The 14,512-nt window shown below is 55.9% G+C and overlaps 1 protein-coding gene across 1 annotated transcript; it reads left to right on the top strand.

Moving 5' to 3' along the window:
* Positions 1-3,442: 3,442 nt before the first annotated feature.
* On the top strand, positions 3,443-12,670 carry NOL11 (nucleolar protein 11). Its single transcript, XM_073579806.1, has 18 exons — positions 3,443-4,616; positions 5,714-5,827; positions 5,925-5,981; positions 6,134-6,282; positions 8,808-8,865; positions 8,940-9,081; positions 9,164-9,343; positions 9,564-9,640; positions 9,735-9,846; positions 10,240-10,322; positions 10,469-10,531; positions 10,626-10,810; positions 10,910-11,035; positions 11,200-11,418; positions 11,563-11,641; positions 11,718-11,810; positions 11,948-12,055; positions 12,145-12,670. Exons 1-18 carry the CDS (start codon positions 4,452-4,454, stop codon positions 12,259-12,261), a joined length of 2,127 nt encoding a protein of 708 aa, XP_073435907.1. The 5' UTR covers positions 3,443-4,451; the 3' UTR covers positions 12,262-12,670.
* The last annotated feature ends 1,842 nt before the right edge of the window (positions 12,671-14,512 follow it).

Below are 14,512 nucleotides of genomic sequence, written 5' to 3'. Positions count from 1 at the left end.
ACACTTTCAGACTCCCTACACTCATCATTGACCCAAATCTCTTCTTTGTCCTGTCCAGATCTAGCTGTACATCACTTCAATGACACTCTTAGAAGCACCCTTGACCAAGTAGCTCCCCTCTCCCTCAGAACCTCCAAACACAGAGTGAAACAGCCCTGGCTCACATCACAAACCCGATTTCTCCAGCGATGCTCTAGGTGTGCTGAACGCTTATGGATGAAAACCCGCACACCAGAAGACTTCATACACTTCAAATTCATGTTAAGGACATATAACTCTGCCCTTCACCTCGCCAAACAGACCTACTTCACCACCCTGATCTCCTCACTATCCAACAACCCCAAGAAACTTTTTGACACCTTTCACTCCCTCCTCAGGCCAAAAGCACAAGCCCCTATCACAGACATTTGCGCTGATGACCTGGCCTCCCACTTTATAGAGAAAATAGAAATCCGCTCCCAATCACCAAGTTCAGTGACTCCCATCCCTCCCTGCATTTCCCCTGGCTCACTCTCCACATTCGATCCCATCACAGAAGAAGTCTCCAGGCTCCTCTCCTCTTCTCGTCCGACTACATGCACAACCGACCCCATTCCCTCACATCTCCTCCAGTCTCTCTCTCCAGTCGTCACAACTCACCTAACTACAATCTTTAATCTCTCCCTCTCCTCTGGCATTTTCCCCTCCTCCTTCAAACACTCTATCATTACTCCATTACTAAAGAAACCCACCCTCGACCCATCCTGCACAAACAACTACAGACAAGTCTCCAATCTCCCCTTCATCTCTAAACTCTTGGAGCGCCTGATATACTCCCGCCTTACCCGTTACCTCTCCACTCACTCCCTCCTAGACCCTTCACAGTCCGGTTTCCGCCCCCTACATTCGACAGAAACTGCACTCATCAAAGTGACCAATGACCTTCTGACAGCAAAACGTAATGGTGACCACTCTCTGCTCATTCTTCTCGACCTTTCTGCAGCTTTCGACACTGTTGACCACCCTCTCCTACTCTCTAGGCTCCAATCACTGGGCATTAAGGACACTGCTCTCTCCTGTTTCTCTTCCTATCTTTCTGACCGCTCCTTCAGTGTTCTGTTCTCTGGCTCCACTTCATCTCCTCTTCCTCTCACTGTCGGGGTACCTCAGGGCTCAGTCCTTAGCCCCCTTCTCTCTCTACACAGCCCCAATTGGACAGACCATCAGCAGATTTGGTTTTCAGTACCATCTTTATGCTGATGACACACAACTATACACATCATCCCCTGACCTTACCCCCGCTGTACTACAGAACGCCACTGACTGTCTGTCTGCAGTCTCCAACATCATGTCTGCTCTCTATCTGAAACTCAACCTCTCCAAAACTGAACTTCTTCTGCTCCCGCCATCTACTAACCTCCCTAAATCTGACATTTCCCTCTCTGTGGGTGGCACCATAATAACACCCCGACAGCAGGCGTGCTGTCTGGCCATTATGTTTGACTCCGATCTCTCCTTCACCTCCCATATACAATCTCTTGCCCGCTCGTGCCACTTACACCTAAAGAACATCTCTAGAATCCGCCCTTTTCTCACCATGGAAACAATGAAAACTCTCACTGTCGCCCTGATCCACTCCCGCCTGGACTACTGTAATGCTCTATTAATTGGCCTCCCCCTCATTCGACTCTCCCCTCTCCAGTCTATCCTTAATGCAGCAGCCAGGGTTGTCCATCTGGCTAATCGTTACTCAGACGCGTCCGCTCTTCGCCAGTCGTTACACTGGCTGCCAATTCATTACAGGGTACAATTCAAAGTACTTGTTCTCACCCACAAAGCTATCCACAGTGCGGCACCCCCTTACATCTCCTCCCTCATTTCTGTCTATCGGCCTAACCGACCGCTGCGCTCTGCAAATGACTTTCGACTAACGTCTGCCCTAATCCGTACCTCCCACTCCCGACTCCAAGACTTCTCCCGTGCTGCGCCAATCCTCTGGAATGCTCTACCCCAAGATATTTGGACCATCCACAATTTGCATAGTTTTAGGCGCTCGCTCAAAACACATTTGTTCAGAGCGGCCTATCACATTCAGTAATCAAAGTCATTTTATGTTTGTGTGTGTGTAGCCCATTCACTATCTCCATCTATCCCCCACCACCTGAAGATGGCTGGACCGTCATTGTAAATACATCATTGTAAATACAAACCTGTGCTTTGTATTGCCCCCACCTCATTGTAGATTGTAAGCTCCACGAGCAGGGTCGTCTTATTTCGCTTTAATTATTCTATTGTTAACGTTGTTACTTATGACTGTTGTGTTTGAAACTGTTCAACTGTAAAGCGCTGCGGAATATGTTGGCGCTATATAAATAAAGATTATTATTATTATTATTTTTGAGAAATGGCTTTCTTCTTGCCACTCTTCCATAAAGGCCAGATTTGTGCAGTGTATGACTGATTGTTGTCCTATGGACAGACTGTCCCACCTCAGCTGTAGATCTCTGCAGTTCATCCAGAGAGATCAGGGGCCTCTTGGCTGCATCTCTGATCAGTCTTCTCCTTGTTTGAGATGAAAGTTTAGAGGGACGGCCGGGTCTTGGTAGATTTGCAGTGGTATGATACTCCCTCCATTTCAATATGATCGCTTGCCCAGTGCTCCTTGGGATGTTTAAAGTTTTGGAAATCATTTTGTATCCAAATCCGGCTTTAAACTTCTCTACAACAGTATCAGGGACCTGTCTGTTGTGTTCCTTGGTCTTCATGATGCTCTCTGTGCTTCATACAGAACCCTGAGTCTATCACAGAGCAGGTGCATTTATACGGAGACTTGATTACACACAGGTGGATTATATTTATCATCATTAGTCATTTAGGACATTGGATCATTCAGAGATCCAAAATGAACTTCTGGAGCGAGTTTGCTGCACTGAAAGTAAAGGGGCCGAATAATATTGCACGCCCCACTTTTCATTTTTTGAATTTCCACAAAAATTTAAAATAACCAATAAATTTCATTAATCTTCACATTTGTGTCCCACTTGTTGTTTATTCTTCACCAAAAATTTACATTTGGTATATTTATGTTTGAAGCATGATGTGTGGGAAAAGGTTGAAAAGTTCCAGGGGGCCGAATACTTTCGCAGGGCACTGTACTGGTCAATACAGTGTACTGGTGATTACAATATATGGTTCACTACAACGTAATGGTCACTACAGTGTACTGGTCACTACAACGTACTGGTCAATGCAGTGTGCTGGTCACTACAACTTTCTGGTCACTACAACGTACTGGTCATTACCAGTATGGTCACTACAGTGTGCTAGTCACTACAACGTACACAGCGTACCGGTGTCTACAACATACTGGTCATTACAACTGGGGTATAATTTCCAAAATGGGGTCACTTGAGGGGGGATTCTGCTCTTCTGATACTTAGGGGCTCTGTATATGGAGTCCACAAACTATTCTAGGAAAATCTGAGCTCCAGGAGGCAAATAGCGCTCCGTCCCTCCCGAGTCTCTCCGTATGGCCAAGTAGTACTGTACAGCCACATATGGGGTATTGCCACGTTCAGTTGTAATTGAGGGACAAATTTTAGTGCCATTTTTAACCCACTTATTGTGTGAAAATGTAAAATTTAGGTCGAAAACACAATCTTGGTGGTAAAAATTTAGTTGTTTTTTTTCACAGCCCAATGGTATAATATTTTGTGACACACCCGCGGTGTCAATATGATCTCTGCACCCCTAGAGGAATTCATTGAGAGGTGTAGCGTGTAAAATGGGGACACTTATGGCGCTCCTTCACTTCTGAGCCCGGCCGTGCGTCCACACAGTAGTTTTCCCCCACATACGGGGTATTGGTGCGCTCAGGAGAAATCGCACAACAACCAGAGTTATTACCTCATAAAGGGACAGTGGTTAGAATTGTAAAAATTGGCCCGTTCATTAAGGGGTTAAAGGGGGTCCCCCCACACACACATAGGTCTCTTTTTGCAACCAATCACATCCCTGCCAAACCCCATAGCAACCAATCATATTTCGGCAGGCTTTTCAACTCTACCAATTACATCCCTGCCAACCCCATTACCCCATAGCAACCAATCAGATTCATGCTGTGCTCTCAAAGCAACCAATCATATAGCTGAGTTCTAATGAGTAGCCAATCAGATTCCTGCTGTGTCCTCAATTCAACCAATCACTGCCCTGCTCCCCTCATTCCTGATAACGCCTTTCTCCTTAGTCTATTAATTTTCACGTGGCCCCGGAGTAACCTATCACAACTCTTGTTAGGCCGCCTATTGATTGGTCGCTATGGGGAACGCTCCTCCCCTGCATCCTCCTCTCAGCGGGTGCAGTCTTGTTCTCCGGCCGCCAGGGGCCGCTGTCTCCTCGCTGTGGTGTGAGTTCATCGCAGCCGGATGTCGCGCTCTATCTCTTGGCGGTGACGTCACTCTCGTGCTGCCAACATGGCGGCGTTGTGTGAGGCATTCACGTTGTGCGGACTGCTCTCCGGGACCGAGGATCGGCGGCAGCATCAGCAGGAGGGGGACGGACTGCAGGGGGTGGAGGAGGCAGCGGAGCCGGACACGGTGCTAGTGACGGACAGCGGCAGGACGGTGACTGTGTACAAGGTGCGGAAACACGTGTGTGTCAGCCTGGGGGGTCCCTGGGACCGTGTGTGTGTGAGCCTGGGGGGTCCCTGGGACCCTGTGTGTGTGAGCCTGGGGGGTCCCCGGGATCCTGTGTGTGTGAGCCTGGGGGGTCCCCGGGATCCTGTGTGTGTGAGCCTGGGGGGTCCCCGGGATCCTGTGTGTGTGAGCCTGGGGGGTCCCCGGGATCCTGTGTGTGTGAGCCTGGGGGGTCCCCGGGACCCTGTGTGTGTGAGCCTGGGGGGACCCCGGGACCATGTGTGTGAGAGCCTGGGGGGTCCCCGGGACCCTGTGTGTGTGAGCCTGGGGGGGTCCCCGGGACCATGTGTGAGAGAGCCTGGGGGGGTCCCCGGGACCCTGTGTGTGTGAGCCTGGGGGGGTCCCCGGGACCCTGTGTGTGTGTGAGCCTGGGGGGTCCCCGGGACCCTGTGTGTGTGTGAGCCTGGGGGGGTCCCCGGGACCCTGTGTGTGTGTGAGCCTGGGGGGGTCCCCGGGACCCTGTGTGTGTGAGCCTGGGGGGGTGCCCGGGACCATGTGTGTGTGAGCCTGGGGGGGTGCCCGGGACTATGTGTGTGTGTGTGAGCCTGGGGGGGGTCCCCGGGACCGTGTGTGTGTGAGCCTGGGGGGGGTCCCCGGGACCGTGTGTGTGTGAGCCTGGGGGGGGTCCCCGGGACCGTGTGTGTGTGTGTGTGTGAGCCTGGGGGGGTGCCCGGGACCATGTGTGTGTGAGCCTGGGGGGGTGCCCGGGACTATGTGTGTGTGTGTGAGCCTGGGGGGGGTCCCCGGGACCGTGTGTGTGTGAGCCTGGGGGGGGTCCCCGGGACCGTGTGTGTGTGAGCCTGGGGGGGGTCCCCGGGACCGTGTGTGTGTGAGCCTGGGGGGGGTCCCTGGGACCGTGTGTGTGTGTGAGCCTGGGGGGGTCCCCGGGACTGTGTGTGTGAGCCTGGGGGGGGTCCCCGGGACTGTGTGTGTGAGCCTGGGGGGGGTCCCCGGGACCGTGTGTGTGTGTGTGAGCCTGGGGGGGTCCCACTGTGGAGTGGTCATCTTGATGTCGGGTGTAATCCTTTCTCTCCCTCCAGGTGTCGGACCAGAGGCCGCTGGGCAGTTGGGCGGTCCGGCAGGGTCAGCGCATCACATGCCCGGCCGTTTACAATCACAGCAGCGGGGAGTTTGTGGTCGTATACGATGAGAAGGTAACTGGTGCTGTGGACATCGGGGAAAGGGGTCATCAGATCTCTGCAGAGGGGGGGGGTTACTTGGCGCCACTGAACTTCTGTGTTTTGTCCTCAGGTCGTCAGGGTGTGGAGGGCCGATGACGTCAGCCTCGATAAGGTGTTTAAAGCCACGGTACGTCCTGATGTCGGGGGCATAGGGGTCTCTTCAGGGTCCGGTCGCTGCTCGCAGAATGTCATTATAATGAATGGGACCCTGGGAGGTGCAGAGGCCGAGCAGCCGGATCCCTCTGTAAGCCCCCCTATATGCTGTCTCTCTCCCCGCAGCTCTCTGCTGACGTCTGTCGGGTCCTCAGTCTCCCGGATGATGAGCCCCTGGTCTTGTTTCGGGGGGGAGCGCTGCGATATCTGGACGCTTTACTCGCAAATCCACAACAAGAAATTGAGACAATTGTAACCGAAGGCGAGAACATCATGTACGTAAGCTGCTGGGGGTAGGAGTGACTGGGCAGGTTGTCGGGGGATGCTGGGGTAGTAGTGACTGGGCAGGTTGTCGGGGGATGCTGGGGTAGGAGTGACTGGGGAGGTTGTCGGGGGATGCTGGGGTAGGAGTGACTGGGCAGGTTGTCGGGGGATGCTGGGGTAGGAGTGACTGGGCAGGTTGTCGGGGGATGCTGGGGTAGGAGTGACTGGGCAGGTTGTCGGGGGATGCTGGGGTAGGAGTGACTGGGCAGGTTGTCGGGGGATGCTGGGGTAGGAGTGACTGGGCAGGTTGTCGGGGGATGCTGGGGTAGGAGTGACTGGGCAGGTTGTCGGGGGATGCTGGGGTAGGAGTGACTGGGCAGGTTGTCGGGGGATTCTGGGGTAGGAGTGACTGGGCAGGTTGTCGGGGGATGCTGGGGTAGGAGTGACTGGGCAGGTTGTCGGGGGGATGCTGGGGTAGGAGTGACTGGGCAGGTTGTCGGGGGATGCTGGGGTAGGAGTGACTGGGCAGGTTGTCGGGGGATGCTGGGGTAGGAGTGACTGGGCAGGTTGTCGGGGGATGCTGGGGTAGGAGTGACTGGGCAGGTTGTCGGGGGATGCTGGGGTAGGAGTGACTGGGCAGGTTGTCGGGGGATGCTGGGGTAGGAGTGACTGGGCAGGTTGTCGGGGGATGCTGGGGTAGGAGTGACTGGGCAGGTTGTCGGGGGATGCTGGGGTAGGAGTGACTGGGCAGGTTGTCGGGGGATGCTGGGGTAGGAGTGACTGGGCAGGTTGCCGGGGGATGCTGGGGTAGGAGTGATTGGGCAGGTTGTCGGGGGATGCTGGGGTAGGAGTGACTGGGCAGGTTGCCGGGGGATGCTGGGGTAGGAGTGACTGGGGAGGTTGTCGGGAGATGCTGGGGTAGGAGTGACTGGGGAGGTTGTCGGGGGATGCTGGGGTAGGAGTGACTGGGGAGGTTGTCGGGGGATGCAGGGGTAGGAGTGACTGGGGAGGTTGTCGGGGGATGCTGGGGTAGGAGTGACTGGGCAGGTTGTCGGGGGATGCTGGGGTAGGAGTGACTGGGCAGGTTGTCGGGGGATGCTGGGGTAGGAGTGACTGGGCAGGTTGTCGGGGGATGCTGGGGTAGGAGTGACTGGGCAGGTTGTCGGGGGATGCTGGGGTAGGAGTGACTGGGCAGGTTGTCGGGGGATGCTGGGGTAGGAGTGACTGGGCAGGTTGTCGGGGGATGCTGGGGTAGGAGTGACTGGGCAGGTTGTCGGGGGATGCTGGGGTAGGAGTGACTGGGCAGGTTGTCGGGGGATGCTGGGGTAGGAGTGACTGGGCAGGTTGTCGGGGGATGCTGGGGTAGGAGTGACTGGGCAGGTTGTCGGGGGATGCTGGGGTAGGAGTGACTGGGCAGGTTGTCGGGGGATGCTGGGGTAGGAGTGACTGGGCAGGTTGTCGGGGGATGCTGGGGTAGGAGTGACTGGGCAGGTTGTCGGGGGATGCTGGGGTAGGAGTGACTGGGCAGGTTGTCGGGGGATGCTGGGGTAGGAGTGACTGGGCAGGTTGTCGGGGGATGCTGGGGTAGGAGTGACTGGGCAGGTTGTCGGGGGATGCTGGGGTAGGAGTGACTGGGCAGGTTGCCGGGGGATGCTGGGGTAGGAGTGACTGGGCAGGTTGTCGGGGGATGCTGGGGTAGGAGTGACTGGGCAGGTTGCCGGGGGATGCTGGGGTAGGAGTGATTGGGCAGGTTGTCGGGGGATGCTGGGGTAGGAGTGACTGGGCAGGTTGCCGGGGGATGCTGGGGTAGGAGTGACTGGGGAGGTTGTCGGGAGATGCTGGGGTAGGAGTGACTGGGGAGGTTGTCGGGGGATGCTGGGGTAGGAGTGACTGGGGAGGTTGTCGGGGGATGCTGGGGTAGGAGTGACTGGGGAGGTTGTCGGGGGATGCTGGGGTAGGAGTGACTGGGCAGGTTGTCGGGGGATGCTGGGGTAGGAGTGACTGGGCAGGTTGTCGGGGGATGCTGGGGTAGGAGTGACTGGGCAGGTTGTCGGGGGATGCTGGGGTAGGAGTGACTGGGCAGGTTGTCGGGGGATGCTGGGGTAGGAGTGACTGGGCAGGTTGTCGGGGGATGCTGGGGTAGGAGTGACTGGGCAGGTTGTCGGGGGATGCTGGGGTAGGAGTGACTGGGCAGGTTGTCGGGGGATGCTGGGGTAGGAGTGACTGGGCAGGTTGTCGGGGGATGCTGGGGTAGGAGTGACTGGGCAGGTTGTCGGGGGATGCTGGGGTAGGAGTGACTGGGCAGGTTGTCGGGGGATGCTGGGGTAGGAGTGACTGGGCAGGTTGTCGGGGGATGCTGGGGTAGGAGTGACTGGGCAGGTTGTCGGGGGAATGCGGTGGGGTAGGAGTGACTGGGCAGGTTGTCGGGGGAATGCGGTGGGGTAGGAGTGACTGGGCAGGTTGTTGGGGGAATGTGGTGGGGGAATCGGTACGATGGTGACCCCATAACCCCCAGCATCATTTTTCCTCTCTGCAGCTGGTCCCGGGCGTTGTCTGGTGGTGGGCAGCCGCTGATCATCTTCATCACGGAGAAGGTAAGTGACATCCTGTGTCTTCATCTGGTGTGATGGTGCCCAGCCCCCGCTGTGACTGTGTGTCTCTGTTTCAGCCTCCGGATTGGTTTGTGTACACATGGCGTCCTGCGTTCAGTGCCTGTCAGCGGTGGAGGCTGCCACCAGCCATGGACTGCTCCAGACTGTTGGATTATTCGGCGGTGATAAAAAACAACCTGGTGTCTCTGGTGTTGCTGTGTAAGTGTCGGGGTGCAGGGTGTGGTGTCCTGCGAGGCGTGGTGTCCGCAGGTGCGTTAACCACTTTATTCCCTTTCACCAGACTCCAGCGGACACGTGCGTCATTGTGAGGTTCCCCTCTCACCATCGGACCAGGAGGGGGTGCCAGAGCTGCTCCTGTCTCCCCTGCTGCAGCTGCCGGAAGCCGTGGACAGCGGAGCGGTTGTCATCCTCCATGACTCGTACATAGCGACGCTCACACCCTCCGCCGCAGAGCTGAAAGGTAACGATGCCCCATATCCCTTCTGGATTAGTGGGAGCCCACCACCTATCCTAGAGGCCACAGTGCACACGTGAGACCACCCATCCTGGGTCTGCTGGCTGCATATCCTCCATTGGTCATGCATGGGTGCTGTGAGACCCTGTGACCGGTGGGCGGCCGACGTTTCTCCCCAGCCCTGTGGGGTTACTAATAATGGTGGCACTTGCTCCCCCTCTTACAGATCGCCTCTGTATATGGAATACTTCCTTCCAGACCTTACAGGATTGTAAAGCGTTCTCCCGGAAAACATGGCTGCAGGTAATGAGCAGATAGAGTGGAGGGTCCGCTCTGTGCGTGATGGAGGTTATACCCTTTTGTGTATTGCGCTCACGCTCTTGCACCTTGCTTCCAGCTCTGGAGTCAGGACGGTAAGCTGTACATCCCGCACGCCAGCTCCCTGCTAGTGATACGCTTCACCTGCGAGGCCTCCAGTCTGGCGTCTGCACTTGGCAAAGGCAAATCAGGTAACCGTTCCAGGCCCAAAGCCTGAGACTGCAGCACTGAGATGCGCCCCATGCATCACACACATGCTCGCTGAGGTCACCGTTGTCAAGTGCTCTGCTTACTGTATGTGAATGGGAGCATGAGTCACATGCAGAGGCAGAAAACCCATCCTGCCCTAACATGCCACACAGCTTTTTTTTTTTTTTTTTTTTCAAGCAGCGAAGTCCTTGCCTGTAAAGCCTTTTTGTTGCAGAGCAGTGATGGCTGCATGTGTTTCCTTGGATGGGGAAACCATGAGATAGTGACATAAAACCCCGGCTCCAGTCTGCTCTTATATATCAGCTGCCTTGTCCTCGTTCACACTTGGGCGAGGTGCTCCGCTCTGTATGTAACCTCTGGTCTTCTGTCCTCAGCCCCGGGGGCCGTGTCCATAGTGAACTGGGAAGCATTGACTGGGACTACAGAGTCGCTTAAACCGGCCACCGGCAGAGAAACGGTGAGTGATGTGAGTGCCCAGCCCCACCGGTGCGGGGACGATCTACCCTGAACCAGTCCGACTCATACAGCTGAGGGGCTGTTACAGTGTGTCAGGCTGGAGGCCACAAGAGATGGGCTCAGCTATGTTGTTTTTCTCACCTCCAGCCCAGAGCAAAAAAGACCCTGAGCAGCGAGAAGGAGCCGGCTCCATCCTTGGAGGTCCTGCAGGTAGGAGATTAGTGCTGGACGGAGCACCCCCTTCTCTCTCGTCCTTATGATCCCGTTCCATTTACTACCTGTCAATCATCTGTCCACTTCTCAGACGGCCCCAGAACACCAGATCCCTTCCCTGGTGCAGCGGATCTGGGCGGTGAAGGAGCTGGGGCGATTCCAGGAGGCCGTCAGCAGCGCCGCACAGAGACTGGTCACCCGCTGCAAGAATGAGCCCAACTTCTACCCGCAGAGCGCCTTCATCAAACTGATCGAGTCCGGCATGTTGTCCTACAGGTACGCAGAGCGGTGCAGCAGCATTGGGAGCGTAGCTCTGGATATGGGGCATCCTTGTGGATTCTGCCCGGATCTCCTCATTTTCTGGTTTCTTTGCAGCCTGTGTCCGGGATTGCTGCCCCTGTGCCTGGAGAAGCAGGACATCCGGGGGGCACAGCTGTGCCTGGAGCAGCTGGTGGATGTCCCTGAAGGCGTCCTCTGCTCCTGTCTGAAGTCTTTCCTCAGGTGAGTGCTTCCCGTCTGGGGCGCTACGGTGGCCTCCTCGGCCGCCTGGGGGGGCTACGGGGCCTCCTCTGACCAGTCTGGAATGGATGGTAATGTCTTCTGGTCAATGACATGAAGCAGAGGTCTGGTAATTTCGGCGAGTTGATGGCCCCTTTGTTTTCCAGTGTGGGTGAAGATGTCCTTAGTGCCGCTGTCCTCAGCACCCAGTCTGCGGCCTCCTACGTGCAGGAGACTGGCCCCTGCCCGGCGGCCATGGACCCGGTCACCCAGAATGGCTTCAGCTCGCCCGTGGTGGAGGAGGACGGGGATGATGTCCACGTGAAGGTCCTCCCCAGAGCTGAGGCGCAGCACTGCCCGGTCAGCCTGAGACGAGCCGTTCTCCTGTATCCTTCTGTTCACGGAAACAGCACGCTGCTGCTGACAGCCCATATTGCAGTTTAATAATTTGTGTCCTCATGATTATGGTTTCCAGCTTGGTGATGGTTTCCAGTAGTTTTTTTTTTTTTTTCCTTAATGCCTGTGTTCAGAAATTCGGTTCTCATGTCGCCGTTCAGCGAGAGCTTCCTCCTGCCGCACCTGAAGGACCTCACCTCCGAGCAAGTGATTGTACGTTCGAGCACGCGTCTGCTTGCAGTGGCCGCTGTGGTCGCCCTGTAGTAATGCATCTTCCATTCCTCCGCAGCTCCTCCTGCGATACCTCCATTACCTGTACAAGAAATGCAGCGAGAACCTGGAGCTGAGCCTGCCAGGAGAGGGGCGCCTGTCTGTCACGCAGGTGAGACCCCCGCTTAACCCCTTCATGCTCCACATAGATGTGTGTGTGTGTGTGTGTGTGTGTGTGTGTGTGGCGTCACTACTCCGTCATGGGTGTGTGTGTGTGTGTGTGTTACTGATCCGTCCTGCTCCTCACAGATCCTGGACTGGATGAATCTGATCCTTGATGCCAACTTCACCGTCCTGGTTCTCCTGCCCAAAGCCAAAACCCTGCTGCGCTCTTTGCAGAAGTACGTGCGCTGCCAGGTGAGTGCTCGCTGCCTGGCTGATAACAGGGGGTAATAGGCGTCATGAGACAGTCGCCACCTGATGGATGATTGTGTTTTCTCCTGTAGGTGAAGTTTTTCTCGGAGTTGAGCACAATAGAGGGAAGTTTATCAGAACTGCAAAAGTTACAAACGCCTCAGCGGAGCCGCGGGCGCTACTGCATCGAGGTGCTGGAGCTTTACTGATGGCGCCCCCCCAGAGGCTGGTCCCACCGGAGGCTGCTCGCGGGGGGAGTGTGGTGCCCACCGGAGGCTGCTCGCGGGGGGAGTGTGGTGCCCACCGGAGGCTGCTCGCGGGGGGAGTGTGGTGCCCACCGGAGGCTGCTCGCGGGGGGACTGTGGTGTCTCGGACGTGTAATATTTCTGTAAAGACCCCTGTGTGTGGGCTGGTGGGGGGGGCTTTGAAAGGACACTTCTGCACAATATCTGTGCGCTTTATCTGTAGATAAACATTTGTGTGTGGCGGTCGTCGGCTCTGCCAGTTGAACCCCTGTGGGGGGAGGGATTATGTGGTTGTTGTCTGCTCCAACGCTTGGACCCCCCCGTGTATAGTGACCACCTTTCTGCTGCGTTTATTAAATCCCTGTTTCCTATCTGTTTTGTCTTCAGTCCTCTCTGCTCATCCAGGGCTGCCTGGTGCATGACCTATAACGTCAGGGCGGCAGTGAGCACTGACATGAGCTTACTACAAATGCCCAATCATCTGGAGGATCACTAAGAGGGCGACATGGCACTTGTAGTGCACCTGCAGCCTGTGCTCCCCTGTATGTTGCAGCGTCCAGAGAGGAAACACTAAGAGGGAAGTGGGTTGAGTGTGAAGTAGAAGCGGCCTCATGTCCTGCAGCCCCTGATGTCTGTCTGTGCCTCTGCACTGAGCACAGCTGTGAATAATGGAGTGCATGCAGTGGTGGCTGGGGGTCTCCTCACCTGAGCTCTACCACCTCGTGTCTGCTGCCCAGAAGCCCCCAACACCCTGCCGTCAGCAGCAGAACACCCCCTACTTTCCAGGTGTGGTGCCTTCCTCTCCATGTGCGGCATGTGGCTGGGATGTACTATGTGCTGCACAAGAGGGGTTACAACTAATGTGTTATTGGGGGCTGCACACGAGTTAGGACCACTCCTGAATTCAGTGTGACCAGGACCGAGGGGCTCGTTACTACAGTTACCCAAAAGGCGCATCTGATAAGAACCCCGATCTGTAAGTGGCTTGTGGATTTCTCCGCTCCTGCCCCCGGATTATAATCTCGTGTTTTTTACTTTAATAACCCTCGTACATGAATTCACACACACACGCCGCTGTCATGTGGGAGGTTATTACACACACACACGCCGCTGTCCTGTAGGGGGGTTATTACACACACGCCGCTGTCCTGTACGGGGGTTATTACACACACGCCGCTGTCCTGTACGGGGGTTATTACACACACGCCGCTGTCCTGTACGGGGGTTATTACACACACGCCGCTGTCCTGTACGGGGGTTATTACACACACGCCGCTGTCCTGTACGGGGGTTATTACACACACGCCGCTGTCCTGTACGGGGGTTATTACACACACGCCGCTGTCCTGTACGGGGGTTATTACACACACGCCGCTGTCCTGTACGGGGGTTATTACACACGCCGCTGTCCTGTACGGGGGTTATTACACACGCCGCTGTCCTGTACGGGGGTTATTACACACGCCGCTGTCCTGTACGGGGGTTATTACACACACGCCGCTGTCCTGTACGGGGGTTATTACACACACACGCCGCTGTCCTGTACGGGGGTTATTACACACACACGCCGCTGTCCTGTACGGGGGTTATTACACACGCCGCTGACCTGTACGGGGGTTATTACACACGCCGCTGTCCTGTACGGGGGTTATTACACACACACACGCCGCTGTCCTGTACGGGGGTTATTACACACACACACGCCGCTGTCCTGTACGGGGGTTATTACACACACGCCGCTGTCCTGTACGGGGGTTATTACACACACACGCCGCTGTCCTGTACGGGGGTTATTACACACACACGCCGCTGTCCTGTACGGGGGTTATTACACACACACGCCGCTGTCCTGTACGGGGGTTATTACACGCCGCTGTCATGTACGGGGGTTATTACACACACGCCGCTGTCATGTACGGGGGTTATTACACACACGCCGCTGTCATGTACGGGGGTTATTACACACACGCCGCTGTCATGTACGGGGGTTATTACACACACGCCGCTGTCATGTACGGGGGGTTATTACACACACGCCGCTGTCATGTACGGGGGTTATTACACACACGCCGCTGTTATGTACGGGGGTTATTACACACACGCCACTGTCATGTACGAAGTTATTACACGCCGCTGTCATGTATGGGGGTTATTACACACACACGCCGCTGTCATGTACGGGGGTTATTACACACACACGCCGCTGTCATGTACG

The sequence above is a fragment of the Dendrobates tinctorius genome, unplaced genomic scaffold (genome assembly GCF_039654945.1).
Source record: "Dendrobates tinctorius isolate UK_male_01 unplaced genomic scaffold, ASM3965494v1 ptg000063l, whole genome shotgun sequence".
Lineage (NCBI taxonomy): Eukaryota > Metazoa > Chordata > Amphibia > Anura > Dendrobatidae > Dendrobates > Dendrobates tinctorius.
The sequence above is the reverse complement of the archived record's forward strand: the minus strand, read 5'-3'. Positions and strand labels throughout refer to the sequence as shown.